Source organism: Penicillium waksmanii (genome assembly GCF_028829765.1).
Source record: "Penicillium waksmanii strain IBT 27052 chromosome Unknown utg000002l:1.0-3326099.0:1.0-3328782.0, whole genome shotgun sequence".
NCBI lineage: Eukaryota > Fungi > Ascomycota > Eurotiomycetes > Eurotiales > Aspergillaceae > Penicillium > Penicillium waksmanii.
Genome location: NW_026643249.1, coordinates 1,282,982 through 1,308,704, shown reverse-complemented (window position 1 = coordinate 1,308,704; position 25,723 = coordinate 1,282,982). Strand labels below are relative to the sequence as shown.

The window sequence follows — 25,723 nt, the reverse complement described above, 5'->3', positions numbered from 1 at the left end:
GAAGATGACTTCTGTATTCGATATTGGCCCACCATAATTTTCGTTGCGTCGACTGTCACGCTAGTGGGTCATGGATGTATTTTTGAGACATCTCCAGAGCCAGCTCGCTCTTGTCTTGCATCATTAATTGATAGCTTGGCAAGATCGACATTTCACCACGATCAGATCGTCATGGAAATCAATGATCCCGTTAAGCCAATTGCGGCATTTGATGCAATATCCTCCCTGCTCGAGTCTCACCTTCGCAGAATTCCATAAACTAAGGCAAGCAACCAACTTCTGGTTGATATTGAGCATCCTCGCGGTGATCATTGAGCCCAGTCTTCCAAACTCATCAAGGAATGGAAAGAACTCTTCGTTCTTCTTGAAAAAGGACATATTTTCGGTTATCAGTTGGGTAAGATGATCTGCAATTGTTGGATCATACGGAGGAGTCGAACTCATGACTTTTTGCGCTGCATCGAGAAAGCCTTCGGATGTGATATTTTCACTCAGCCATGCGCAGATCCGTGATGCTGCCAGAGCATACAATGTGTCGATTCCGAATTTATCAGCCGCAATGTAAACGTCGGTATTGTTGAATATGACCCCATCCTCAAGTGAGATCTTCTCAAGCGGGTTGCCTTCGAGCTTGGCACTTGTAGATGGATAGTTCGCAGGCAGATTCACAGGTAGGCTCGAGCTGCTTTCATCCGCCACAGTGCCCGGGGTATCCGTCAGACCATCTGTATCAGACAAGGCTGAGTTCCGCTTGCGTGGCGCATCAGGCGGCGAAGTTGACTTCCGTTTAGACGAACCTCCTGTGTCCGAAGCTGCTTCAGCATTGAGAGCCATGGTGTGGCCGGCTTCACTGTAGTCTTGGATGTAAAGAAAAGCGAGAACGCGCTCAATGCACTCTGGGTCATCGTCAGGCAAGTCAACAACAAAACTCGAGGATTCCTTCTCAAGCATCGTAGATCACTTATTAGTCTTTCAATCAGATGAATAACTAGACAGCTCATACCTTGTATCCACTGTTCATTGCGCCCTCAAAAAAGTGAGACTAGGAACACAAAACGATGCGATGAACATCGAACGTGACCCCGCCACATTTGACCTTCATGTCGGAATATTTGCCAGAAATAAACATGCATAGCATGCGGCTGCTCTCAGCTGTTGATGCCATCTTTTTTAAAGAGACCTCAATCGAGAAGAGAAGGAGGGAAGAATATCGGGTAGGAACTTGAAGGAGAATGAAGTGAGGTGAAGAGAAGGGGGAGAAGAAGATCACCCGTGTAGAAAGGTGAAGAGAAGTGAGGTGAAGAGAAGGAGGGAAGAATATCACCTAAGTAGATAGAAGACAAAAAGTGAGATGAAGAGCTTCTGGTTGCAGGGCTGAGCAGGTAGATATGCCCATCTTCCCGAAAGGGAGGCCACAATTACTGGACCAATTTATCTGCTATTTTCTGTTAGGACAACTTTACTTGAGTAAAATTTGATTGGTAAATTGATATGAGTATATAAAAAAGAGTTCTACCGGTGTATATCAGTCTAGATTTAGTTTGGAGATTTGGCCAGAGATACTAGTCCCTTGTAGTGAAACAGAGGAACATAAGAAGGATTCCAGCTAGTGCGCGTCTGGCACGGCCGCTGGAGATGGTGGGTAATAGATAGAGGAGAACACTTAAAGGTTGTTATTTGAAGGGGAAAGGTGTCCAAATCATTTCTCCATGATGGTCAGCCTTAATACTAATTACTTGGGAACTATGGCGAAAATCACTTATAGGTCGGTGACATTGTTGCCAACTGACCGCAGGGGCCACATGTTTTTGCTTGAGTTACTTTCTAAAGCGCTTTAACTGTATTTAATTAAGTACGTCCTTATATACTATTTGTAGTGTCTTCTAACTGTTAGGCCTTTTGATAGTATCGTCAATAAGACCGGTACCTCACTAGTATTATGTATCTATAAATATTTGTAAAATAAAGCAATGTGTAGTTCAACAGAAGTAAAGATCTAGGGATCAGCAAAACAAAGAGGAAGGCTTTTGTAGCACAAAGAGAATCAGGATATTTACGAAGCAACTTGAATGCAATATGTGCTGCAAGGGAAAATCAAGACACTTTGAATGCTTGCAATATAGCCCGCTTAAGCAGTATAGTAGGATAATAGCAGCATTGAGTTGGCAGGTCTACCCCGAGCAAGAGTTGAAGCGGCACGAAACAAGCGCGACCAGAACCAACCACCGGAGTGGATTGTCTACTACTAATTGATCTCAAGAAGACCATGGTACTATTCCTACTTGAACAAGATACTAGTAAATGTTTGAATATTGGTTCCTATGCTAATCATTGGAATGACTGGAAAATTTGAATTCTACTATTGTCAATCGAGCTCGGTCTCAGTCTCGGTCTCAATTTTATTCCATATCTCCATTTATTGCTCCGTATTGCATTTGCAGCAGCGAACTTTGACAATACCCACCTCGTCAATGAACTTCTCACTCGCTGAGCAACTTGGACTCTTGCACTTCGTGGTTGCCCGGAGTTTTCCTGCTGCCCGCGAAAAAGCTGCTAAGCGAGTCTCCATGTCTCTGATACGAACTTGGGATTTCGCTTCATTCTTTTTCGATTCAGTGTCTTTCTTCTTCCATTCAGTGGTGTTCTGCTTGTTAAAGGCCTGCAATCTCTCCACAAGTGCTGCGCCGAGGACCCCAGATTTCCGAATCAAAGGAAAAAAATCATTACCAAGTGCCTGATTCACAAGGGAATTGGAAAAACTCTCCGAAATTGCTTCGACAAGATAATCTTCGAGGGTAGGGTCGATGGCATAGTCAGGACCACAGTCCAGGATTTTGTTCGCTGCAGTCATAAAGGCGCTGGATTCTATGTTGACATTGCATCTCATCCAGCTCTTGACTCTTGCCCCTGAGAACTTCTTCAAGCTGGAAATCCCAAACTTGTCAGCCGCGATGTAGACGTCGATATTGTTGAGGGCTCCTTGAGGGACAGATGCCGATGGGTGCTGAGAGGTATCTGTTGCAGTCGAGTTGAGCTGGGACTTGAGGTCCATAGTATGACCGGTCTCGTTGTAGTCCTTGACATAGAGAAAAGAAAGTATGCGCTCGACGCACTCGATATCGTCGTCAGGTAGGTCAATGACGCCGTTGATTGACTCCTTTTTCGAGTCAGCCCCTGTCCGTGAATATGGAAATGGAAGTGCTCTTACTTTGAACCCACCGCGCAGGGCACCTTCCAAAAAGGATGATTGAGAGCAGACTACAAGGCGATGGACATTGAAGGTGAAATCCCCACAGGTGATCTTCATGTCAGAGTACGTTCCTTGAAGAAATGCATCTAGCAGGTAGCTGTTTTCGGGTGTTGGAGCCATCCTGACCGTAGTCATAATGAGACAAATCCAAGGTGGATGATGTTTTCGAGTCGAATGCGGGAGGTGGATCGTAAGATTGGGATGAAGAGAAGAGGATTGAAATGGGAGTGGTAGGTAAGGTAGTGAATTTGTGGTAGGCAACAACCCTACACTTCCAAAACGGAAAGACACGCAGGTCAGTTGGGGTCGGATGGTAGTAATCGAGAAGCTTGAACGAGATTGCAAACCAAGTTGGATAGTAGTACTGAGCGGTTATTTTAGTCATGCCTGTATCTAACAGCTCTACCTCGAGCATAAAGCCACGTGAAACAATCACGACCAAAATTGTCCACTGGTTTGTATAGGATGAAGTTACTACTTGAACAAGATGGATATTTGAGTTGGGCACGGTATTGATTCCCAGGCTGGCCACTCGAGTGTCCAAGAGATTATAATTGTATTGAGCATCGAATTGGCCATCAGATTGTCATTGTCAAGTAGGGATGCGTTTGCGCAACGTCCCTCCGATCCGCATCCGCACCCGCACTCGGTCATTCATTGGATTTCACGGCATTCATGGCAACGAAGATTGATTGGAACCCTGTTGGAGTATTCAACGTACCAGCCGTACTTTCTCTTGCATCTTTTGCAAGCCGATGTTGGGCAAAGTTATCTTAATTTCCTCTAAAGGTTGCGGATCTCTTCGTTCCCTGAGCGTAGCTCTTCTTGTATATCCCAAATTCGCTGGTCATTTCCCCCAAGTGTGACAATAGCCAAGACTTTTTGATCCGTTGGATACACGCTCCAGGACTAACCTCTAAAAAACCTGGAAGTTTCCACTCATGGGATAATCGTGGTGACCGGCATTCAGCGGAGTCCTATCTACACATGACGTCGGGTGGACATTGAGGTGGGTCAGTCAACAATACCCTATCCGCGATGGTACGCTAGCCTAGCGAGCCAGAGATAGTACCGCGAGACTCTGGATGTGTGTGGGCGAGCTGTCGGAAAGTTAGAAAAAGCGGGCCAATGACGGGGTGCAGAGGGTGACGCTAAATGGCGATCTCCCCGCGACTCCACTCGGAGGTATAGATACAACGAAGTTGCTACAGCATCTGAACTTGTTGTTTTGCAACTCTCTCCCTCTCTCTCTCTCTCTCTTTCTCTCCCCTTCCCTCTAAACTATTCCACTGCAGCTTGTTGATGGAATGAATGGAAACCTCGCGTGTATCCATGGATGAAACCCCATCTCGGCAATTGTACTGGCTGGACCCTTTCCATGACCATGGTTTTGAGCAACGGCCTGTTCTTGAGAAGGTTCATCTGAGTAGACAAGTCGTCTCATAGGTCAATATCGGTCAATGGTAGCTAAATTGAGTTGGTACCTTAAAGCCGATTGGAAGTATGGTATCATAGTATCGTGTAGTGCCGAATGCTTCCTAGTATCGACGTCAGCATGAGTGACTGAGGGGGGGAGCGGGAGAACTTGAACTGTGAAATATTCTGAATTTTCCTCACGGTAGTGTGTAAAGAAGACCAATTGGTGTTCTTTTTTGTTGCAGTTCCAGTTGTACTTTGCTCGGTGGTGCACATCCGGCAAGGACGTCATCTCCTTCGCTGTGTACAAACACGCCCTCTTCTTGTTTCTCTTCTTCCTCTTCTTCCTTTTCTTCCTCCCGCACTCTCTCTTTTTCCTCGTCTCTCTTTTGGAGACCCTCCTCCTTTCTCTCCACTCATACATCAAACATCTCCCCTCATCGCCATTTTTGAGCTTCTCGTGAAAAGGTAAACCCTCTTGCCAGGATGGCGAGCCAGGGTGACGCCGAACGTACTGACGGGCGCCGTGGCTCTCGTATCTCGCGCGCTTCCTTGAAAGAAGACTGGGCTACACTGGACGAGTATGGAAAGCTTGTTAAGTATGTGTCGACCTACAAAGATGCCAGTGCCCTCGCCGCAGAAGATGCCGATGTTGAGGAAAAACGCCTCTGGTACGCTCCATGGAAAAAGCGAAAGGTGCACGTTCAAAAAGTGGACATCAAAGGTCTAGCTTTTCCCGATGATTGGCTCATCACCGATATCCACAAGGGTCTATCGAGCGAGGAAGTCAACACTCGTCGTCGCCGTTCGGGCTGGAACGAACTCGTCTCTGAGAAAGAGAACCCCATTGCCAAGATCCTCTCGTACTTCCAAGGTCCCATCCTTTACGGTGAGTCGACCCCAACTCTTGTCCCACATGGTATCAACAGTATTAACCCCGTTGTGAATAGTCATGGAGCTGGCTGTCTTGCTAGCTGCCGGTCTAGAGGACTGGGTTGATTTCGGTGTAATCATCGGCATCCTTTGTCTGAACGCAGCTGTCGGTTGGTACCAGGAGAAGCAAGCTGCCGATGTAGTCGCCAGCCTCAAAGGTGATATTGCCATGCGTGCTATTGTCATCCGAGACAATACCCAACAAGAGGTTCTGGCTCGTGAACTGGTCCCTGGGGACGTGGTAAGTAAATCCAATAATATTGAACAACCATTTACGACTGTGTCAACGGCTAACGAAACATCTAGATCATTGTCGGCGAAGGCCAAGTGGTTCCGGCCGACTCCAAAGTCATCTGTGATTTCAAAGATCCCAACGGCTGGGAAGAGTTCAATCAACTCCAAGAGCAAGGCATGCTCGGTGGTGGATCCGAGACTGAGGATGAGGATGAGCAGAATAAGGAAGTGCAAACTTCCCAGCCTGTAGACAATGCCGACGCTACCGACGCCACCAAAGAGGGCGAAGATGGTGAGGGATCTCCACAGCCAAAGACTCGAAAGCGCGGATATCCCATTCTTGCTTGCGATCACTCTGCGATCACTGGAGAGTCTTTGGCCGTCGACCGCTACATGGGCGATGTGATCTACTACACGACCGGGTGTAAGCGAGGCAAATCATATGCTGTTGTTCAGGCCCCTGCGAAGACATCATTCGTTGGTCGCACCGCTAGCATGGTCCAATCTGCAAAGGGTGCTGGTCACTTTGAGCTTGTCATGGACAATATTGGAACATCGCTCTTGGTTCTTGTCATGGCGTGGATCCTCGCCGCCTGGATTGGTGGTTTCTTCCGCCATATCCCCATTGCCTCTCCTGGACAGCAGACTCTACTTCACTACACCTTATCATTGCTGATTATCGGCGTTCCTGTCGGTCTTCCTGTCGTTACCACTACAACTATGGCTGTCGGTGCCGCGTATCTTGCGAAGAAGAAGGCAATCGTCCAAAAGCTAACCGCCATCGAATCGCTTGCAGTGAGTGCTGCCCCAAACAAATGTCCACCGGGTTCAGATCATGCGATCTGTACTAACCACTACTAGGGTGTTGATATTCTCTGTTCTGACAAGACCGGTACTCTGACTGCCAATAAACTGAGTATTCGAGATCCCTATGTGGCTGAGGGTGTTGACATCGACTGGATGTTTGCCGTCGCGGCTCTAGCATCTTCCCACAACATTGAATCGTTAGATCCAATTGACAAAGTGACGGTATTGACACTGCGACAATATCCTCGGGCTCGTGAAATTCTGCGTCGCGGATGGACGACTGAAAAGTTCACGCCATTTGATCCAGTGTCAAAGCGAATCGTTACAGTCGCCAGCTGTGATGGAACTCGCTACACTTGCACAAAGGGCGCTCCTAAAGCAGTTCTTCAGCTCACAAACTGCTCGAAGGAGGTCGCAGATCTGTACAAGGCCAAGGCACAAGAGTTCGCCCACCGAGGCTTCCGCTCGCTCGGTGTTGCTGTTCAGAAAGATGGTGAGGACTGGACTTTGCTCGGAATGTTGCCTATGTTCGATCCACCTCGTGAAGATACGGCCCAGACGATCAGTGAAGCCCAGAACCTCGGAATCAGTGTGAAAATGTTGACCGGTGATGCTATTGCTATTGCAAAGGAAACTTGCAAAATGCTGGCACTCGGCACCAAAGTTTACAATTCTGACAAGCTCATCCATGGTGGCCTCAGTGGCGCAATGGCAAGCGATCTGGTCGAAAAAGCCGACGGATTTGCAGAAGTTTTCCCTGAGCACAAGTACCAAGTGGTCCAAATGCTTCAGGAACGTGGACATCTAACAGCCATGACAGGTGATGGTGTGAACGATGCACCGTCGCTGAAAAAAGCCGATTGTGGCATAGCCGTGGAAGGTGCATCTGAAGCCGCACAATCTGCATCTGACATTGTGTTTCTTGAGCCTGGCTTGTCGACTATTATCGACTCGATCAAGGTTGCGCGTCAGATCTTCCACCGCATGAAAGCATACATCCAGTATCGTATTGCTCTTTGCTTGCACCTTGAGATTTACCTTGTGACTTCGATGATTATTCTCAACGAAAGCATTCGTGTCGAATTGATCGTTTTCTTGGCTCTTTTTGCCGACTTGGCAACTGTGGCCGTGGCCTACGATAATGCATCGTTCGAGCTACGCCCTGTGGAATGGCAACTCCCGAAAATTTGGTTCATATCCGTGCTTCTGGGTATTCTCCTTGCCCTGGGTACGTGGGTGGTGCGTGGTAGTATGTTTCTACCTAGCGGAGGCATCATCCAAAACTGGGGTTCGATTCAAGAAGTGCTTTTCCTGGAGGTCGCGCTCACAGAGAACTGGCTCATTTTCGTCACACGCGGCAGTGACACATGGCCGTCGTTTCAGCTGGTAACCGCCATTCTCGGAGTCGACGCTCTCGCTACGATTTTCTGCTTATTCGGCTGGTTTACGAACCAGGATATGAAGACGAATCCCCCGGATAAATTTGTCGAGACAACTAACGGTTGGACCGATATCGTGACTGTTGTTCGAGTCTGGGGTTACAGCCTCGGCGTGGAAATAGTTATCGCACTCGTCTACTTCGTTCTCAACAAGATCAAGTGGCTTGATGATCTTGGTCGCGTTAAGCGTAGCAAGGGTGAAATCAAGATTGAGAATCTGCTCGGTCACCTGGCCCGCTTGACTGTCGAGTATGAAGAGCCTGGTAAGCCGAAGGGCCGCTACTTCCTGGCGGCTAGCAAGGAGGAGGAAGATGTTGAGTGAAGGGGCTGGTAGGATTATGTGGGACTTCATTCAAGTGTCACCAGGGGTCATTCCAAGGGATATGGTCATCTCCTTGCTCGCTTTCGTTTATTTTGCCTAGATCTAGGGTTTAAATTTCTATGTCCTTTTCTCCTTCTTTTTTTTCCTGCCTGGCGTTTTCGGATGGAGAGGGAATATGAATGTAGGGTCGAAGTTTTTCGCACTTTTTTGAATCTTAATTGTTTTCAATTTCTTTCTTTCAGGTAATTTAATCAAGGTTGTAACATAGTAGCTCTGGGCAGTCACGGTTTTTGTTAATCAATTGGTTTACCCACTACTGGATAACATGGTGTTGGATTGGGATTAACTGAAGCCCGGGCACTGGCATGTAACAACAACATTTACGCAAACTCAAATAGCTGCTGACTAGATGAATTCGATTCCAGTAGAAAATTAGATTATGAATTACGGGTATCAAGGAGAGTAAATAAGAAAGTACATGATATGGCGAAAGTGGTAGTAGAAGGAGTGAGATCAGAAAGGGAACGGAGACCAAAAGTCTTGCAGGTGATGCGAGAATTGGGAGAGAAGGAAATACTCCATACTGCCCCCTCCTTCAATTCCTCCTTGATTGGAACGCCTATCAGAGCGAAAATTCTCCACCTAACCTAGTTCCGAATGCGTTTGGCGAATCGAAGATTCTTAGTTAGGCCATGGGCCACATTCATGACAGGACTGTTGGCCTGTTGAAGACCTTTCAGCAGGCCGAAGAGATCAGAGCCCAGAAGAGCAGATCCAGCAGCACCGGCACCCTCGGCAATATCCGACATATCGGAAATAGGGTCGTAATCGGGGGAGACAGGCATGTTGTCGTCGTTGTCATCGGCGTCCTCGGCAGGCGGCTTGGGCGCAGGCGTGGTGGTAGTGGCTGGGGGTGCCGTAGCTGTCGAGTCAGCGGTGGGTGCGGCAGCTGTCTCCGTCGAAGACGAAGTCGAAGTCGTCGAGTCAGCGGTGGGTGCAGCAGCCGTCTCCGTCAAAGTCGAGGCCGAAGTCTTGGTTGGCTTGGGAGCAGGTTCGGTAGCAGGTTCGGTAGCAGAATTCTTGGTCGATGTAGTCGTTGGCTTAGCCGGAGCGTCGGTAGTCGTCGTTGTCTGCGCGGTGGGAGTCGGCATTTCGGGCTCACTGGACGAGGATCCAGATGCAGATGAGGAGGAAGAGGAGGACGAGGAGCCGGGTGCATTGGAAGAGGACGAGGTATTCGGTGAGTTAGTGGACGTAGCTGCAGACGCCGTGGTCGACGCCGAGGTGGACGACGACGACGAACCAGAATCACCACTGCCATCACCCAGGGCCTTGACTACGGTGTCAATAAATCCATCATTTGCATATGCCTGTGTTACATCCCACATCATAACACCGCCGAAACTCTCGAACTTCTTCGAGTACTCGATCACATCGACCAGCTGGTCGGCTGGGATGTATCCCGTGCTGGCGGCGGTTGTATCGGCGGGGACACCAATGATGACCTTGACATCCTTGTTCTTAGAGACGGTCTTGGCCCAGTTATCCCATTCTTCGAAGTTATACTTGGAGCTCGTGGCATCCTTGTTGAAGTTGTTGACGCCGCAGTAGTTGTTGTAGAACTGCACCCAGATGGCATCGATATCCACGGGGCCGTTGAGAATGTCCTTGTCGGCTTGGTCAGGGTATGGGCATTGAGGGGCAGCAGTCAAGAAGTATTTTCTATCGGTCTCTTTGTTCATCAGGGCGCGGAGCTCGTTGGCGAAGGGGGCCATGTGCGTTACGCTGGATTCGAAGTCGAAGTCGAATCCATCGAGGGCGGCATCATCAAAGGGACGCTTCATTTTGGAGCCTTCCTTGACGGGACCAAAGGTCTCCCACATCAACTGAGCTCCAGCTTTTGCATCATCCTCGCTCTTGAAGCCGCCCTCGCTGTAAGTGGCACCGCCGATGGACAAGAGAATGGTTTTTCCCTTCTCTTGGCACTTTTTGATGTCCTCACTGCCGAATGTTAGTTTGTCGCAGGGGTTGTATCACCGGTCATACGTACCCAATCTTTGGGCAGTGCTTCAGTTGAGTCCCCTCAAACACTTCGCAATCCTGAGATGTGACAGCAAAGTCAATCTCGGGAGCACCACCAGGTCCGTTGATCATCATGTCGAATGCGATGGGAAGAACCTATATCTCTCTGTTAGCTATCCCGATTAGACTTCCTGGCTCAAATTTTCATACGTCGATATTGTCATCTGTCAGACATGTTAGTTTCGATGTCTTGATGTCTGCCATGCCTCCAATTACTCACCCTCGCAGTAATGGCCCAGTGGCTTCTGGTTCTCTCCGCCCTTTCCTTGCAATGAGTTTTGACCTTTTAAACGCAGTCTTTAGTCAGTAACATTATTTTGCTCCTGTCGTGATTTCTCTCTTACCCCAGTAAACAACAACGTTAGAACTCGAGTTCAAGTCAAGCTTTGCTTGAGCTCCACCCAAGGAGGCCAGCAGCAAGGACCAGGAAATGTACGTCTGAGAGCGACGCATAGTGCTGTTAAATATAAAGAGTGGCTAATATAGTTGAGAGGTTTCGAGTATTAAAGAAAGAAAGAAATGAAACTATAACCCTAGAAGGAACGGCGGGATCAAAGCCCAGGAGAAAGGTCGAAATGTCGTAAACGCGCGAGATAACACGCGCAGGAACCCTGTGACAAGGACACCTTAAATAGGAGCCGCCGAGGCATTTTGCCTACCAGTCTGCATGCCACTGAAAAAAACAATCCACCTGGTTCGCTGCGTCATTTGGCCGCACTGGCTCTCATCCCGCATGGTATGGGCCGCAATGTCCCCCCCACCAGCAAACCGAACAACAAAGGCTCACCCCGGCCGGAGGGGAATTGCTTGCGTGGATCATTGATGTTAAACTGGAATATTTTCCCTGTGTATTTTCATTGGTTTCTCCCTCCACTTCCGCAGGGCAGTTTGCATTCCGGTGTGGTTGTCAAGGGGCGGGCTGGTGATCTGGGAATGTTCGTCCAGAAGCGCAAGAATCGACCACCAAACATGTTCTAGGCCGTCTCAAATGTTGATTCGGATTGCAATTATTGCCAGGTTTGAAGCTGATTAACTTGAATTATTTGAGGCTCATCTCCGAAAATTGTAGTTCTCCATCGCTAGCCTCCATCAAAAAGAGCAGATAACGTCGAAAAATTAATTATATTCCAAGCTTCCCCCTCGAGCATTGACCTTGAGATTTTGCAGAGGGGGTTTATTCTTCCTATGTACAGTGTTCGACTTCAAAGGAAGCAAGTTTAACTGCTAGTAGTACCTCAACTCGATCGCATCAACTCAAGAAACCATCTATGATAGCGAAATCCCATATGCCGGGGTAATACTCGGTGTTATGAAGGGTGCCCTTTGTAAAGATCCACGAGTTTCCTAGCTCGATAAGCCGCGTCTGTAAACATTCGAGCAGCCAGTAGATGGAACTCCTCAAAGGAAGCTATGTGATCGTATTTTTCGGTTACCAGCTCACTTATGTCAACGAACGCCTGGTTCATTTTAAATATCTCGAGGAACATCTCCTCGAGAAGAAAATCATTCTCCGCGAGATGTTTGGGAAGTTCTCTATTTCGGGCCGGGTTGGATTGGTTGGATGGAATTAATGGGTTATATGGTGGAGGGGGATCACCGTCGCCGCGGGCGATCTTTGCTTTTTTGCTTTTGCCAAATGATTTAAACATTTTTGGAAAGATTAGACGATTCTTGCGGAGTAAGACTTGGCTCAAGTGAGAGATGGCAAGTGTTTGAAATGGGAGAAATCTGGGTTTGCAAGGTTGGATTTCTATGGGAAAGGAATTTTGACTATCTCGGCTTCGGCAGCCATATTGAGCAAGCCGCCGCCTGATATGTCGTAGTGGTTACTCTGTGGTGACATGTCGCGGTATGTACTAGTAACTACTACACCAAAGTGAGCGATTCCAAGGTAATTGAATGGGAGTGGACCTCCATACCTTTTTTTCAGCGAGCCCGTAACTTGAACGAGCCTGGGTTGTTACCATTGTTGATGCCTGGCCTAGATGGCATCCACGCCTCCTTTATCTAGCTTTCGTCCTTTTTCTCTCTCTCCTCAAGCTATTACTTTCGTCGAACCGCTACTACTTCACTGCATGATTCTCTATGATACTTTTTGATCTATGAGTATCTGAGCATCCTCACACTTGAACACCAGCCGCAGCCGTGATCTACCAAGATAGATCCCCAACAAAGTCCGTTATATAGTAAACGAACTTCGTCTACTATATAGCCCCTTGTCAGGGTCTGTCTAGCACATACGACCATAGGGTGTGGAGAACAGGGCTTCCCGTCCGCTCAGCCGTACTTAAGCCACACGCCGGCAGGTTAGTAGTATGGTGGGTGACCACATGCGAATCCCTGCTGTTGTATGTTTTTGTTTTTTCTTCTATCTTTGGCTTGCTTTGTCTATACAGGCTCTAATTGGAATTTTTTGGGCACCGTATTACGAACAGTCTGGTAGCGTGTCAGTGATCACTATTGAAACTTCTAGTAGGATATTTGCCAAGCGCATCCCTCACCCTCCTTCATTGTTTTCGGCTCTTTATGCCCGTTTTACAGAATATTTCGGTGTGAGGTCATATTTTTACATTTTAATTATCTACCCTTGGTCGAGGAAGTGCTCGCGTAATGGATTCTGTCTAAAATCGAAAGTTTGGGTTGAATATTTATTTTGACATTATTGAGGCGTGGGCGCGCATCGCTAGGGATAGTAACTAGTAGGCATATAGACCTCCTGGATTGTTGCCGTGTCTATAGGTAGAGTGGCCGCCACAATTATCTGGGTTTGTGGCCACGCGCCGGAAGGCCATCATTGCCACGGCCACAGGCAGATCTGAGATTCGGTTGGAAAGGGCCAATGGCCCTAGGATGTTCCAAGCACCTAGTGGTCAGGAATTTCGAAATCATAGTTATCGTCCAGGGGTTTTGTCTGTTTAGTATTAGTAGTGGTTTGAGGATGCTTGCACTGTAGGGTAGGACCGAATGAAATTTTACTTGAACTTTAGAGTAGTTGACGGATATATATTCGGTACATTTTACTATATACTACTAGATCCTTAGGAGTACAATCTCGAAGCAAGGCCTGAGTACAGTCCTATAGGGTATTTTATAGGCGGAATACGACTGGAACTCTGGACGAAAAATAACCATAGAAGATGACCTCGATGCCCATCTACCGTAAGGTAAATCATTCAACGTGTTGGCCACTTCGTTCCAATACTTGCCCCTGCCAGATTAGCTCTTCCCAAGGACCCACCTTTGTCTAAGACGCGTGGCCTTATGGATCCAAAGATCCGACCGATGTTCCAACAAGCACGTCTCCGTGGCGCAATTGGCTAGCGCGTTCGACTGTTAATCGAGAGGTTGGAAGTTCGAGCCTTCCCGGGGACGTCTCTTTTTGCTTCTTCTCCATCTGTGATGGAAGGTATTTTTTGGCGGGCTGACGGGGGAGGGTGGGGATGAATGGAATGGCCTAATTTTTGTGTGTTCTGCGCTGTGCTTGCGCGGCTGGAAAACCCAATTGGCGGCACCATTGACGAATCTGGTTAGGGTGGCAATTGTGTGACTACCAATCGCGGAGAAGGTAGTGTATTTAATTTTGGCGGTGATTGGGATTCATCGATTTCTTGGATTTATCGCGGGGTTTAATAATAAGCGACTTGGATTGATCCTGACCCTAGGTCTAGAGATTATATCAGGGCTCGGAAGGTGAAGTTTTAATTCCAAGGTTTGAATCTTGGAAAGTTATGAACTCCAGGGCTTGAATAGATCCATCCTGGTAGTATTGGATTTCGTTGCTATATATTCATCATAAACGCATGACACATTAACTCATAACCATGAGCGATCTTAATATTATACAATAACCGCCTGCCCTGTCTCACCGGAATGCGGAATTCCACAAGTCTCTGGCAGGTTCATCTCTCGACCGACAGACGAAGAAAAACCGCTCTAATATTGGAACCGCACTATCCCAACCTTCCAGCCCTAATTGGTCTGCAGCATCCACGAGGCGAGTCAGAAACCACGGATGGCATCTCATTCCTCTGGACGCAAGACTGCCTATGAAGAGAGACCAAAACAGTAGGTCGGGAGCAGTACTTTGAATCACCGGAAGACTCCCGAGTAGGCTTTGTCGTAGCGTCTCGGTATGAGCTTCCAAACAAGCCATGCCGTAAAAGCTCCAAACTCTTATAGATGCGTAGGTCAAAATTGTGAGTCGCAGCGTTTCTTGAAACGGCGAGAGCTCACACTGATATGGTAGAGCCAGTAGCCGATAACCCAAAAATAGTAAACAGTCATTTTCAACGGACATCGGTTCGGCAACGACGATGTCCAAGTTCTCGTAATAGGTCACCAGCTGCTGGAACAAGGAAATAATCGACTTGAACATGGGCGGAAGATCTATCGACCATGGTGAGTCGAGGAAACTGGTGCCGAGCTTGGAGAGTTTGGATTGTTTTGTAAATCGGCTGTTCAGTTTGAAAAAGGCGGACTCTTTGAATACTCTGTTCTGGAATTTAGAACACATGTAGAGTGCCGGTGGTGATTTAGTTATCAGTCCTCGAACGAAAGCGCAGCTGTGAAAGGATCATTAGATGTGTCCTAAAATCGAGGTACATACTCTTATATGGTATGCAGGAGCCGTGGGTTTTACCTATAAACCATAGCCAGTAGGCCAAAATCAAGAGCATCCAGTCCACCTGCCCCGGCAATTATTTTATCCATACCATTTATATGTGCTTCGACGGCCTCGACATTGCCTTCCATACCCTGGATTGGTGTGAGCAGGTAGCCTCCAACAGGACCCGAGAGCCGAACTCGCGAGAAGGGTCGGTGACAGAAGTTCTTACCTCTGCGACAATAAGATGAGAAATAATAAAGATGGTTGAGCCAGTGTATATCTTGGCTTTATGTTGCAATAGCTCCTGGACTGATTTGATCGTTCCAACGCGGAGGCGAAGTGCATCCTGTGCGGGCTTCCGAATCATGTCCGGCGGAGCACCACATGATTCGAGAATCGCAGCACGGTGAGATGCGCTGATTGATAATTTAATTTGCATCAAGGCGGGATCTTCGAGGGCCTTTTGCCAAAACCAGACTACCACCCCGCTGGAGCAGAGAGGGAAGCACGATCTTGAGCTATGAATTCGATCTGAATTAACGTGTTAACTAGAGTTCCACTTGGCAGATGAGGACAGACGGAAATGAATCAAATTCAAAGTTGGGTGTAGATTAATGCTGGATAGGACTGGACTGGACTGTGATCTTGATGTAGGTAGTAGATACTCACAATGTTGGAAGTAAATATTTGGATTTTGGTCAATGGCGACAGCCAGAGCAGGACTTCCATCGAGGACCCCAGCCCCGATGGAGTTAACTATTAATGGGCGTTGCTGGGCCGCTTGATAGTGGTTGCGACATTCCAGCACATTATCATCGTAATCTTCTTCATGCTTGGGCACACGAGTAGTGTTTCTCGCAGGGTTGGTGGCCGTAGTAGAAGAGGTAGAAGAAGTAGAAGACGTAGTAGAACTTGAATCGGACGGTGAGGGACCCTGATGATCGGTAGGGGGTTTTAATTGTTGCAGCTGCTTCTCCCTTCGCATGCGATGATGGCGGGTCCTTACGAAAGCTTGCTTAGAACGGGATAATTCGCGGCCTTGGGACTTATCATCCTGATAATCTACCCAGAGGAAGTCGCCTGGGGGCCGGATGACTAAATTCTTTGTCTTGGTATCCGGGGCATCCTTCACAAATTTGGGTTGCTTGGGTGGGACTCCCACACCGAGTCCTTCCCGGCTTGACTGGGATCCCGGCTGGTAGTGCTGACCGGACGGCATGACTCGGGTCGACAAGGATATTGTGTACTCCCCCAGCCTTACTCAGTCGCAAATGGGTGATGATCGGAGAAGCTAGTTGTGAGGTTCGAATGAAAAATTGCCCCCTGACGCCCCGCTCGGACCTCTCCGGTGCGGTGCGGTGGTGTGCAAGTGTGTTCGTTACATCTATGTGGGGACCATTGCGAAGCTGGTACAGCCTATCGTAGCGAGCAGGGGAAGAATGGATTAAGCAGGATTTGGTGAAATCTTGTACGGAGTAGAGCGGGTTATGATGTTGCCCAGGTGGAGAGTATTTCAAGGTTCAAGTTTGCTGGACGTAAAAGGTAAAAGGTAAAAGGTAAAGGGAGTGTGACTATTGAAGCGTGCGGGGAACAACTTTGACTTCCCAACATTCGGAAGATTCTCGGCTAAAAGTATTTTAAGCTATGATGCAATAGTTTCCGCCACTTCTCAACAAGCAAGTCTCCGTGGCGCAATTGGCTAGCGCGTTCGACTGTTAATCGAGAGGTTGGAAGTTCGAGCCTTCCCGGGGACGCTTATTTTTTGTTTTTTATATATATCATTTCATTTACTTTTAAAGTATGTTGATATTTTTGTTGTTGGGGTCATACCCGGAGTTAGAACCAAAAAAAAAAATCATATCTATTATTACCCAAGACAAACCACCGCAAAAAAACCAGTGTGTCACTATCAAATTGTGGCTATTAGAGCGAGAGGGGAAAGGGACCGGTCCGCAAAGACAAAAAAAAAGAAACATAAGAACTTAAAGCAACAACAATCGGAATATAGACAGCTGAAGGGGAGTCAAGTGCAAAAGGAGACTAAAAAAGTGTCATTCAGGGGAGTAACCCCGGATCTCAAATAAACAAGCGAAACCAAAGGGGGAATCCAAAAGAATTCTCAAGTCAAGACGGGTAATACACAAGCGAAAAGAGCAATAACATACAAAAAAAGTCACAAGAGGTCGACTGCAGAGTCCAAAAGAATAGAGAAGAGAAGAGTACATCCAATGTAAAGGAGACGTAGTTCCTGCTAGGAGAGGAATGGCGAACAACCAAAGCTTGGCTTTGCCCTAAATGAAACAAACCATTTGATGGAACTTCAATTCCATGCTATCAAGGAAAACCCATACATCCCTCTATAAACGACCATGTATAGAGAGAAATTAAGGAAGAATAAAGATTCACAGAAAGATTTCAACAATAAAAAAAGTACATACTCATAGTAATCCTGTAAAACCAATCGGTAATATCATCAACGCCAGGTCAAGTCAAATTCAGTCAACGGGAAAACGCCGAATGCGACAGGAACAAAGTGGAGAGAAATGGACACATAAGAATAAAAAGAGCAAAACGGGTATCTCGATCGAGAATCGAGCCCAAGCGGGTACAACAAGAGGGTATAGGGAGGTTGGCCCGGATTAACATTATCGAAGAACTCCCCCTCTTCGTCGAGGGATTTGCACACAAGCAGATACGATATGCAAGGGGGCGTCAGAAAGAGAAGAACATACACAACATCGAAACGTGACCAAAAGGAACAAAAGGAAAGGAATGGGGGAGAGCAAGGGCCAGAAATCAAACAAAAGGGGCGTCTCTGTGATGCTGAGATGAAAACGGAGAGGAGTATCAAGTCCCTTGGAAAATGCCCATTCTAGATAACGCCAAGCTGGAATCTAGTATCCTGACCATCCTCCAAGCGGGCTGCCTGATTGACCTGGCTGGGGTTGACCGGGCTGCATGGCTCCGCCAGGCCCAGTGCCAGGTGGCCACCCAGGCATACCAGCAGCCCCCATGTTGACCGCCATACCGGAGTGTTGTTGAGGTTGGCCCATATAGGCTTGTCCGCCAGGGCCGGCTTGACTCGAGGGGTACATCCCTCGCGGCATCGCGGGGTATCCAGCAGGGGCTCCGCCAGGGTACATTTGTCCCATGGCTTGTTGTTGCGCTTGCGGATGTTGCATCTGAAATTGTTGCTGCATCTGCGGCACAGATGGGCGGTGTTGGTTGCGGGGAGATTGGTGAGGCTGTTGGGCATGGTGGATTGGTGATGGTGCCTGCTGGGGAGCAGCTGCCATTTGCTGGGCATATTGAGGCATGCCGACACCTTGGGCGCCTGAAGGTATGGGTGAGGGTTGTGGTTGCGGAGGAGGTTGACCCCACATCTGCTGCTGTTGCTGCTGCTGCTGCTGCGAAGGATACCCGTAAGGGGCCTGCGCTACACCGGCGGGCATAGATGGGTTGGATCGTTGGTGCATGAGGTCGGGTCGCATGCCCGTCGGGATACCTCGAACGGGAGACTGCGCAATAGCTTGTTGGTGCTGATGTTGGGCGTAAGCTTGCTGAGCCATCATGGGCTGTTGATGATGGGGCATCACAGGCTGCGCCTGAACAGGGTTTGCTATTCCTGCGGGAGGAACCTGAGCAGTTTGAAGAGGTTGCGATACAGAAAGACCGGAATCGAGAGCGGTGCTTGACTGTGGCTGATCCGTTTCAGGTGCTTCCCGTGGTTTGCTGTAGAATTCTTCGAGCCCTTTCAAGCGGAGGTTTCGTTGAGCTCCCAGAGCCCGGTTGAAGTCGGCGGCAGTCTGAGCCTGGTGAATGATTTCTGCGCCGGTACTAGTTTGCGTGCGATCTTGATAGGGTTGACCTGTTAATTCCTGGCGCGCCTGTTGATGTGACATGTAGTCCCGTAGACGATGGTCGTCTGTCGTCGCCATATGGATCATGGGGAGTTGTCCCAGGGCAGTAGCATCAGTCACATCTAACGAGAGACCTGGAGGCAGGGCCTCGACGACACTGCTGAAGATAACATCGTTATGTGGGAGTGCCGGTAGCGTATTGTGACGTTCAGTTTCGGTGGCTGCTCCATCCCTAGTCTTAGCAGCACCGGGACGCTTCTCGCCTGCCATATCTTCTTCAGTGAAACCCTGTTTCCTGGCCTTGCTCTCCCAATAGTCATCCCGAACCCGTCGACCGTTGGCAACCACTCGACTACCGAACTGGCGGAACATGGATCTAGCAGACACGATCGCAATTTGGCGAGATCGATAAGAATACGGAAGGATATCCTGCTGGATCAGGTCGTCTTTCTCGATCTGAGATGCGATAATCTTGTGCAAAGATCGATTTTTGTTGAACAGTAGGTACGAATCACGGTAGTTCAAGACCCTCGCGCACTCTGTCGCCAGCATGAAGAGCTTTTCGCCTCGGTTGGGTACACGGAATGTCCGACACTTGTATTCACGATTTCCCTGCGGATATCCCATAGCATCCACCTTTGTCTCTCCTGCTTCATCGAATTCCTTGGGGATATATTCATCGCCTTCATCGTTCAACTGGTCGGAAGTGTGGTCTCGGACGGTCGGAAGTGCCTTTACTAGTGTCTTTGTCGGTGTTACCTTATCCGGAGGCGAAGCGAGCTGTGGTGACCCGGCAGACTGATGAGGAAGCGGCCGGGCTTGCATCTGCGGCGTTTGTATCGGGGTGCCTGTGGTCGGATGCTCGCTGGAGCTTGCTCGCGGCGTCTTTGGGGGACGACCGCGCTTGCGACGGCTGTGGTCCTCTGTTTGAAGAAGGAAAAAAATAACGAGTTAGTCCAGCCCACCGAAAGAATCTAAAGCCAAATGCGACCGAACAAAAGAACATGACAAGCGACAGAAAGATGCGGACACGATGGCTTTTCGAAAGGCAACACGACAGCACATTCTCTGCCCATGAGGCACGTACCATCATCCTGATCTCCTTCTGTATGTCCATTTCCACTGTGATCAGGGGTGCGACTACGCTTGACACCACGGGGACTTGGTTCAGCAGGGGATGGTGCCGGTAGACCAGAGACTAGCGGGGTATCAGTTTGAAGGCGGGCGACAGGGAAATGGTGATAGAATGCAAAAATATGGTCAAGGGAAGTTGCGCGCACGCGATCTAGGACGAATCGCAAGAAAGCGATCGTGTGCGTGCGAGGGGGTCGGGGGTTTGCGCCAAAGATAAGTCGCGATAGAAGCAAGATCGAACACGATGGCGCGAAAGGGGACAAGAACAGAGCGCAAAGAGAAACAACTAAACATACCAGAGTTGCTCAAATTTGCCGGATCGATGGTTCCCGAGCCATCAACGACCTCTCCTCCCATTCCGTTCATCGTGTTGAGAGAGTGAGGCGTGCCATACATAGTCAAAAGGCACGGGAGTCGGACGGCAGCGCAGGCCGCGAGAAAGCGCGTCGAATATGTCGCGATGGAGGGGGAGGAGAAACGCGCAAGAAAGCGGGTAGGGTTAAGCTTGCATGCAGCGAAAGCTCCGGCCTCTTGAGGTCGATCGGCGGGAAAGGTTGGAGGTCAAACTGGAGCTTTTGGATGTGGTTGATGGCTTTGGGTTTGAGAGGGGCGAGGCGGTGAGAGTTGGTGCCTGAAAGCCTGAATTTTCTGCCTGATTCACGTGTGGCACGTGAGAGCACGTGAGTAATATATACTTCACTCTTGATACTTTGATAGAGGTCGATATTTTGGGCCTCAGGCTGTCGATATTCTGGAACCTGTGGATATTCTGGATATGCCGCTACCAAGGCTATCTTGTATCCACAGGGCCTGCACCGGGTCCTGTGAAAAGATGGAATACCGTGAGGAGGGGAACGTGGATAGCGTCGCGTGATTGGTCACGAGGCTGGGGAAGTATGATTAATGGTCGCCGTAGGTATGAATAATGAATAATAAATAATGAAGAAAATAATAAGTATCAAATCCCGCTAGCTCATCATCCGCCCAAAAGACGGGCACGAGCAACAAGGCGGGATCTGCCGAGCCCAGTGCATAGGAATGATCGGATATTGGTGCCTTGAAGGATTCAATCTGGGAGCAAGTTCCTTTTGTTCTAAGAAACGTGCCGGGTTGCGGGTATGGCGCGCGGCGTCGGGGCTGGAGGGGTAAAAAAGACAAATGAGATCGTCGTGAAACCGGGCTTTGCACCTCTTAACTCGGTTCTTCGTCTTTTTGGGGCTTATTCCTTGTCTTATTGATTTTTGTGCTTTTTTATTTTTTTCCCTTTTCTCTTTTTGGCTTCAGCCAATTTTCCCTCGATTTTCCCGACGTAACACCACGATCGAAGATGGGGTTGGCAGATTTAGGACCCTGCGTGGACAGGAGAAAGAAGGGGGGGAGTAACCGTAGTACAAAAGGGTTTGAAAATCGACCATTCCGCGAGGGACGCAGGGAAAAAATAAAGCCAATGGAAATAACAATGAATAGAGGGAATTCGCAAAAAGGGGACAGAAAAATAGATAAAGGCTAAATAAGACGATGGGTCCGAGTCAGTGTACCCTTGGAAAATATTGCAAGTTCTAGACTATAAAGCAACCTGGACCCTGTCTTCCTTTTATTCAATTCTCAGGTCGTGCCTTTTTTGACTCTTTTCGCGCTTCCATCACACAGTGAGAGACACTGCTAGCTGTGATAGGTCTCCAAGGGCCCTGATCGCACTCGACCGACCTAGACTGTGTAACTTGAGGTGTCTTAAAATCTATTACCTAGGCAGACGTAAAGCAATGAAGGGTTAGAAAAGCACAAGAGGAAGAAATACGTGATCGACTGTGATCTACTTAGAATGCCGCGGGGGAGAACCTTGGTCCGGATGATACAACCACTCTGAGCTCGGCCAAGGCCATGCATAATTCGCGACGAGGGCGGGGCATGGACCCTTCGTTTCTGCAAAAACCCAAGATGATAGCCAATCCGCATTGACGACGCGCAGCCGGATCTAATCGGGTCGACAACACTAGCGGTCATGGATACTGACCTACATACTAACTAGTACTAGCAACCATAGTCCGAAGAGAACCAGCAAACAAGGAAGATGACCATTCCTTGTTTTTGCGCCGACTTCGCTCCCTCGCTCACTCTTCTTCTCCCTCCGGGCAATATTCCCGGAAAAAAAAGGGACAGGATGAATGAGATCTTTGGAGATGGCCGGGAGAGGAGCTCAGGCCGCATCTTGTCAGCCGGATGAGTTGGACTAACGACTATTCCGAACTAGTGGCTGATGAGGATACTCCAGAGTATTAATGCTCATGCGGCCATCATGTCCTGAAGACTTTAGGCAGCGTAGGTAATATCTCTCAGACTTTCCTTGAAAATAGTAGAAAAGACCTTTTCCTTTTTTGCCGTGCATTTTAAGATAGTCTGTATACCCTTGCGACGGTTTTTGCTTGGAAAACGATGCTCCCGCTTCGCCAGGTTCTCCCTTGGAGGGGTTGGAACGGTCACGTTCGCAAGCTGCAAGCCCCACGATCGAGGATGAGCAGATGACCTTAGAAAACGGTCACTTGAGAAGATCAACGGTCCATGCGCGCGATTCCAAATACTATAGGCGCGAGATCGTCCCCCAAGCCCTCATATACGATGGTGAACAGTCTCCGATGGCTGTGAGACGGAAATGCACAGCATCGCCCAATGGCGATCATCAACCCAATGGAATTATTGAATGCGCGAGTTCAAAGCGGGAATATTTTCTTCACGTATTGGGCACGCCGGGTCTCACAACAGTCGGTCTGCATCGCTGCCGTTTACTTACTCGGCTCCGGTACTCTGCTCCCGTTGCACAGAATCATGGCAACTTTGGGCCACCCAAGAAACTCGAGGTGACTCTGTTGTTCCCCTTTGGGGAAAAGATAGGGTCCCTTGTGTTTGGATATTCAAAATGAGACGCGGGATCAACCTTTGGAAGCTAGGGGCTTTGTGATCCACGGCTTCGGATGTAACCCGGGACATCATCTTCACGACCAGGCAGGACATATCTCTGAAACATCTGATATAAATGAACGGGTAAATGCGACGGCATGTAACACCTCCTAGGCAGACCTATGTCTATTCCTGGCCAGCGCGAGAACATCAATTCATAGTATTCACGTAGTCATATAACATCACCATCTACCAGTTTCCATGCAAGCTGTGTAGTAATATGAATATCGCAAATGCCTTTTCCTTTTCTGGCAACTTAGGCAAAAAACAGTACAATAACCAAGCCGCTATCCAAATCTGGGCTCCTTCTCCAATATGTTTTAGGCGGCCCGTTGCGCCATCAATCTACAGAATGGAAATAGCCACATTCGTCAGCACAATGTGATCATCAGCCCATGGAGATGACAGGTTGACAGCACCAAGTTCAGTATTCCAACTTAAGACAATCCCGACTCAAATTCGACCAGCAGAGTTTATGGTGCCTATCTCTTGAATGCAACGGCACAAAAGCAGACACCAATCAACGTACACCGCAACTGAACTGGGCGACGATGAAACTACTAATCACAAAGCTTAACGGGGAAGCCCCCTCTTTGAGATACCAAAGAAACGAGGCCAAGCCTGAATCAAAAATCTTTGACGCGAGGGGCCTCGAGAGAGTGACCACTATTCTAATCGATCGAATCACCATTCTCGTCAAAGCCAAGGAGGCAGATCAAAGCCCCCTATGGACTGGAAAAGAAAGGAACCGCATGGCTGTTAGTTTGTGGCATGTGGACGAATCCTTATCACGCGCGAAGAGCGCCTTCGTGTTGCCGACTTAGCTCTATACTGAGTCAAAGTATAAACTTTAGCCAGAGTTTGAAGAACGAAACGGCTCCAGCTCGGAGCGTTGCGTGTCGTAAACCAACGCCACGCGCTGCACGGTTTGCATCGATGGGAAAGGCTAGAGCAGAATCCATGACAGCTCCAGGGTTTTCCGGAATAGCCTCAAGTGCCAGATTCAAGCTCTGTCACTCTGCCCAAGCACCATCAATCTATTTCAACGTTCCAGATGCTTTTTTTGGAACCCCCCGCCAGATATGAATGGCCAATCACACATCTCTGAGGACCTGCACACCATCAAAACTCATCGGACATCAAATATGTGAGATAAAATTATCACAGTAGTACTTTCCATTTCCATTCCTGGATGTAACGATGAGACTCTTTCAGTCCGAATCGTAACGAGGCCTCGACCCCGAGACAACGGATTGAGTTCTTACATCCGATAGTGGGCTCGGAGGATTGGCTTTGAAAAACAGTAAACGCTCACCAAATAGGTGGAACGAGCCAGGGGTATGTTCTTTTCGACCCGGTGACTGACAATCTTTCCAGGTTCGATGCCGCGCGTCCAGGGTGGTCTGAAGAGAATAATGTCTTCATTACCCCTCCTGGGCTATCATCACAGTGCTCGTTGGCCGTGTTCGTGCATTAGTGGGCACCAGGAATGTTTCAGGCTGCAGCTGGAGCCGGGAAGCGACGTGCGTTTTGATCGCGCACGGGGCGGTTTGAGCTCATGACCAATAGATCGAGATGGAAACCGGTGGGTTTGAGAAGTCATCCGGTGATGTGCAGTAGTGTCCGTTGGGAACTGGAATGTGAGGAATCTTGGAGTGGAGTTGACATTGGAGTTGTGGTTGATGGGGGGTTAAGCCGGTTGGAGAGCATGTTAGTGCGCAGAGTCTAAGCCATAAAATTGTGAATTCACTTTTGCCCTCGTACTTTGTGAAAATAGTTAAACTTCGCATCTTAAGAATGCAGAACATTTGCTTTTGCATGTTTGGGTTTATCAGATTGTCTGATGGGCATTGCGGGGTATGTGCTGGGGCCGACTATACTGAGGCTTACCATGGTAATATCCATGGATACACCGTAGTGACGACCAGTTGTTAGCATACAAATTCCCGCGACAATGCGCAGAATACTGATCTGACTTGCAATTTATAGATACTAGTGAGAATGTACCGCGATTCTATTCCAAGATGTTAAAATCTAGGATTATTCGCCATCCACGCCTGTACGCATCGAGACTCAGCACCAAGCCACATGTCTGTGCCCCGACCGGTCTAGACATAACAATATACCTGCATATTCAGCCATGTCTGACGTGGATGAAAGCTGTTCGTTTATCTTGACGGTCATAGCGATAAACGCCAGAGCCAGTATGGAGTAAGCGCTCCGGCTGGTTCATCGACCGGAACAACGATAAAATGAATTACATTGTCACATAGCTTCCTCCGAGCCGGATCATTACTAGGATTGAGTCCGTGCGGCTTTTGGTTTCTAGTAATATTAGTATAGACTAACTAGCTGGCGAGTCAGGATGTAGTATTGAGCTCTAAGAAAGCTCTAGCCAAGAGAAAAAGACCCCTGCAGAATAGTTCTACCGTGTTAGGCATATTGATGGTTAACAGAAGGATACCATGAGTAGGAGCATAGATGATGGAGATCATATCATAATAAACCAAACAGCAAAAAAAAAGCTGCCAGATTTGGAAATTTACCTTTACGGTGCTAGCATCCTGTCTTCTTCGAATTCTTTCGAGTTCATCATCTGGAATTTAGCCTCACTGGGGTGACACGCTGCGTTGTCGATTTTATACTCACGATATGTTATTGTTCCGTTATAGATTTATTTTCGAT

At 48.3% G+C, this 25,723-nt stretch overlaps 6 protein-coding genes across 6 annotated transcripts; 1 reads left to right on the top strand and 5 right to left on the bottom strand.

The window, feature by feature from the left end:
- Positions 1-123: 123 nt before the first annotated feature.
- N7481_002163 (uncharacterized protein) lies at positions 124-951 on the bottom strand (the record flags this gene model as incomplete). Its single annotated transcript, XM_057261382.1, has 1 exon — positions 124-951. One exon carries the CDS (start codon positions 949-951, stop codon positions 124-126), a length of 828 nt encoding a protein of 275 aa, XP_057126314.1.
- Positions 952-2,416: 1,465 nt separating this feature from the next.
- On the bottom strand, positions 2,417-3,385 carry N7481_002162 (BTB/POZ domain-containing protein; the record flags this gene model as incomplete). The annotated part of the gene is made up of 2 exons (XM_057261381.1): positions 2,417-3,157; positions 3,209-3,385. 2 exons carry the CDS (start codon positions 3,383-3,385, stop codon positions 2,417-2,419), a joined length of 918 nt encoding a protein of 305 aa, XP_057126313.1.
- A 1,767-nt stretch (positions 3,386-5,152) lies between these two features.
- Positions 5,153-8,401, top strand: N7481_002161 (putative plasma membrane H(+)ATPase; the record flags this gene model as incomplete). Its single annotated transcript, XM_057261380.1, has 4 exons — positions 5,153-5,555; positions 5,617-5,840; positions 5,906-6,628; positions 6,695-8,401. 4 exons carry the CDS (start codon positions 5,153-5,155, stop codon positions 8,399-8,401), a joined length of 3,057 nt encoding a protein of 1,018 aa, XP_057126312.1.
- A 647-nt stretch (positions 8,402-9,048) lies between these two features.
- Positions 9,049-10,936, bottom strand: N7481_002160 (glycoside hydrolase family 18 protein; the record flags this gene model as incomplete). The annotated part of the gene is made up of 5 exons (XM_057261379.1): positions 9,049-10,402; positions 10,452-10,579; positions 10,634-10,647; positions 10,704-10,766; positions 10,828-10,936. The coding sequence occupies 5 exons, from the start codon at positions 10,934-10,936 to the stop codon at positions 9,049-9,051; spliced, it is 1,668 nt and encodes a 555-aa protein (XP_057126311.1).
- A 3,735-nt stretch (positions 10,937-14,671) lies between these two features.
- N7481_002159 (uncharacterized protein) lies at positions 14,672-16,308 on the bottom strand (the record flags this gene model as incomplete). The annotated part of the gene is made up of 5 exons (XM_057261378.1): positions 14,672-14,717; positions 14,779-15,045; positions 15,123-15,238; positions 15,319-15,620; positions 15,759-16,308. 5 exons carry the CDS (start codon positions 16,306-16,308, stop codon positions 14,672-14,674), a joined length of 1,281 nt encoding a protein of 426 aa, XP_057126310.1.
- Positions 16,309-17,983: 1,675 nt separating this feature from the next.
- Positions 17,984-20,479, bottom strand: N7481_002158 (putative nuclear localization protein; the record flags this gene model as incomplete). Its single annotated transcript, XM_057261377.1, has 3 exons — positions 17,984-19,872; positions 20,037-20,147; positions 20,380-20,479. 3 exons carry the CDS (start codon positions 20,477-20,479, stop codon positions 17,984-17,986), a joined length of 2,100 nt encoding a protein of 699 aa, XP_057126309.1.
- Between the last annotated feature and the right edge of the window lie 5,244 nt (positions 20,480-25,723).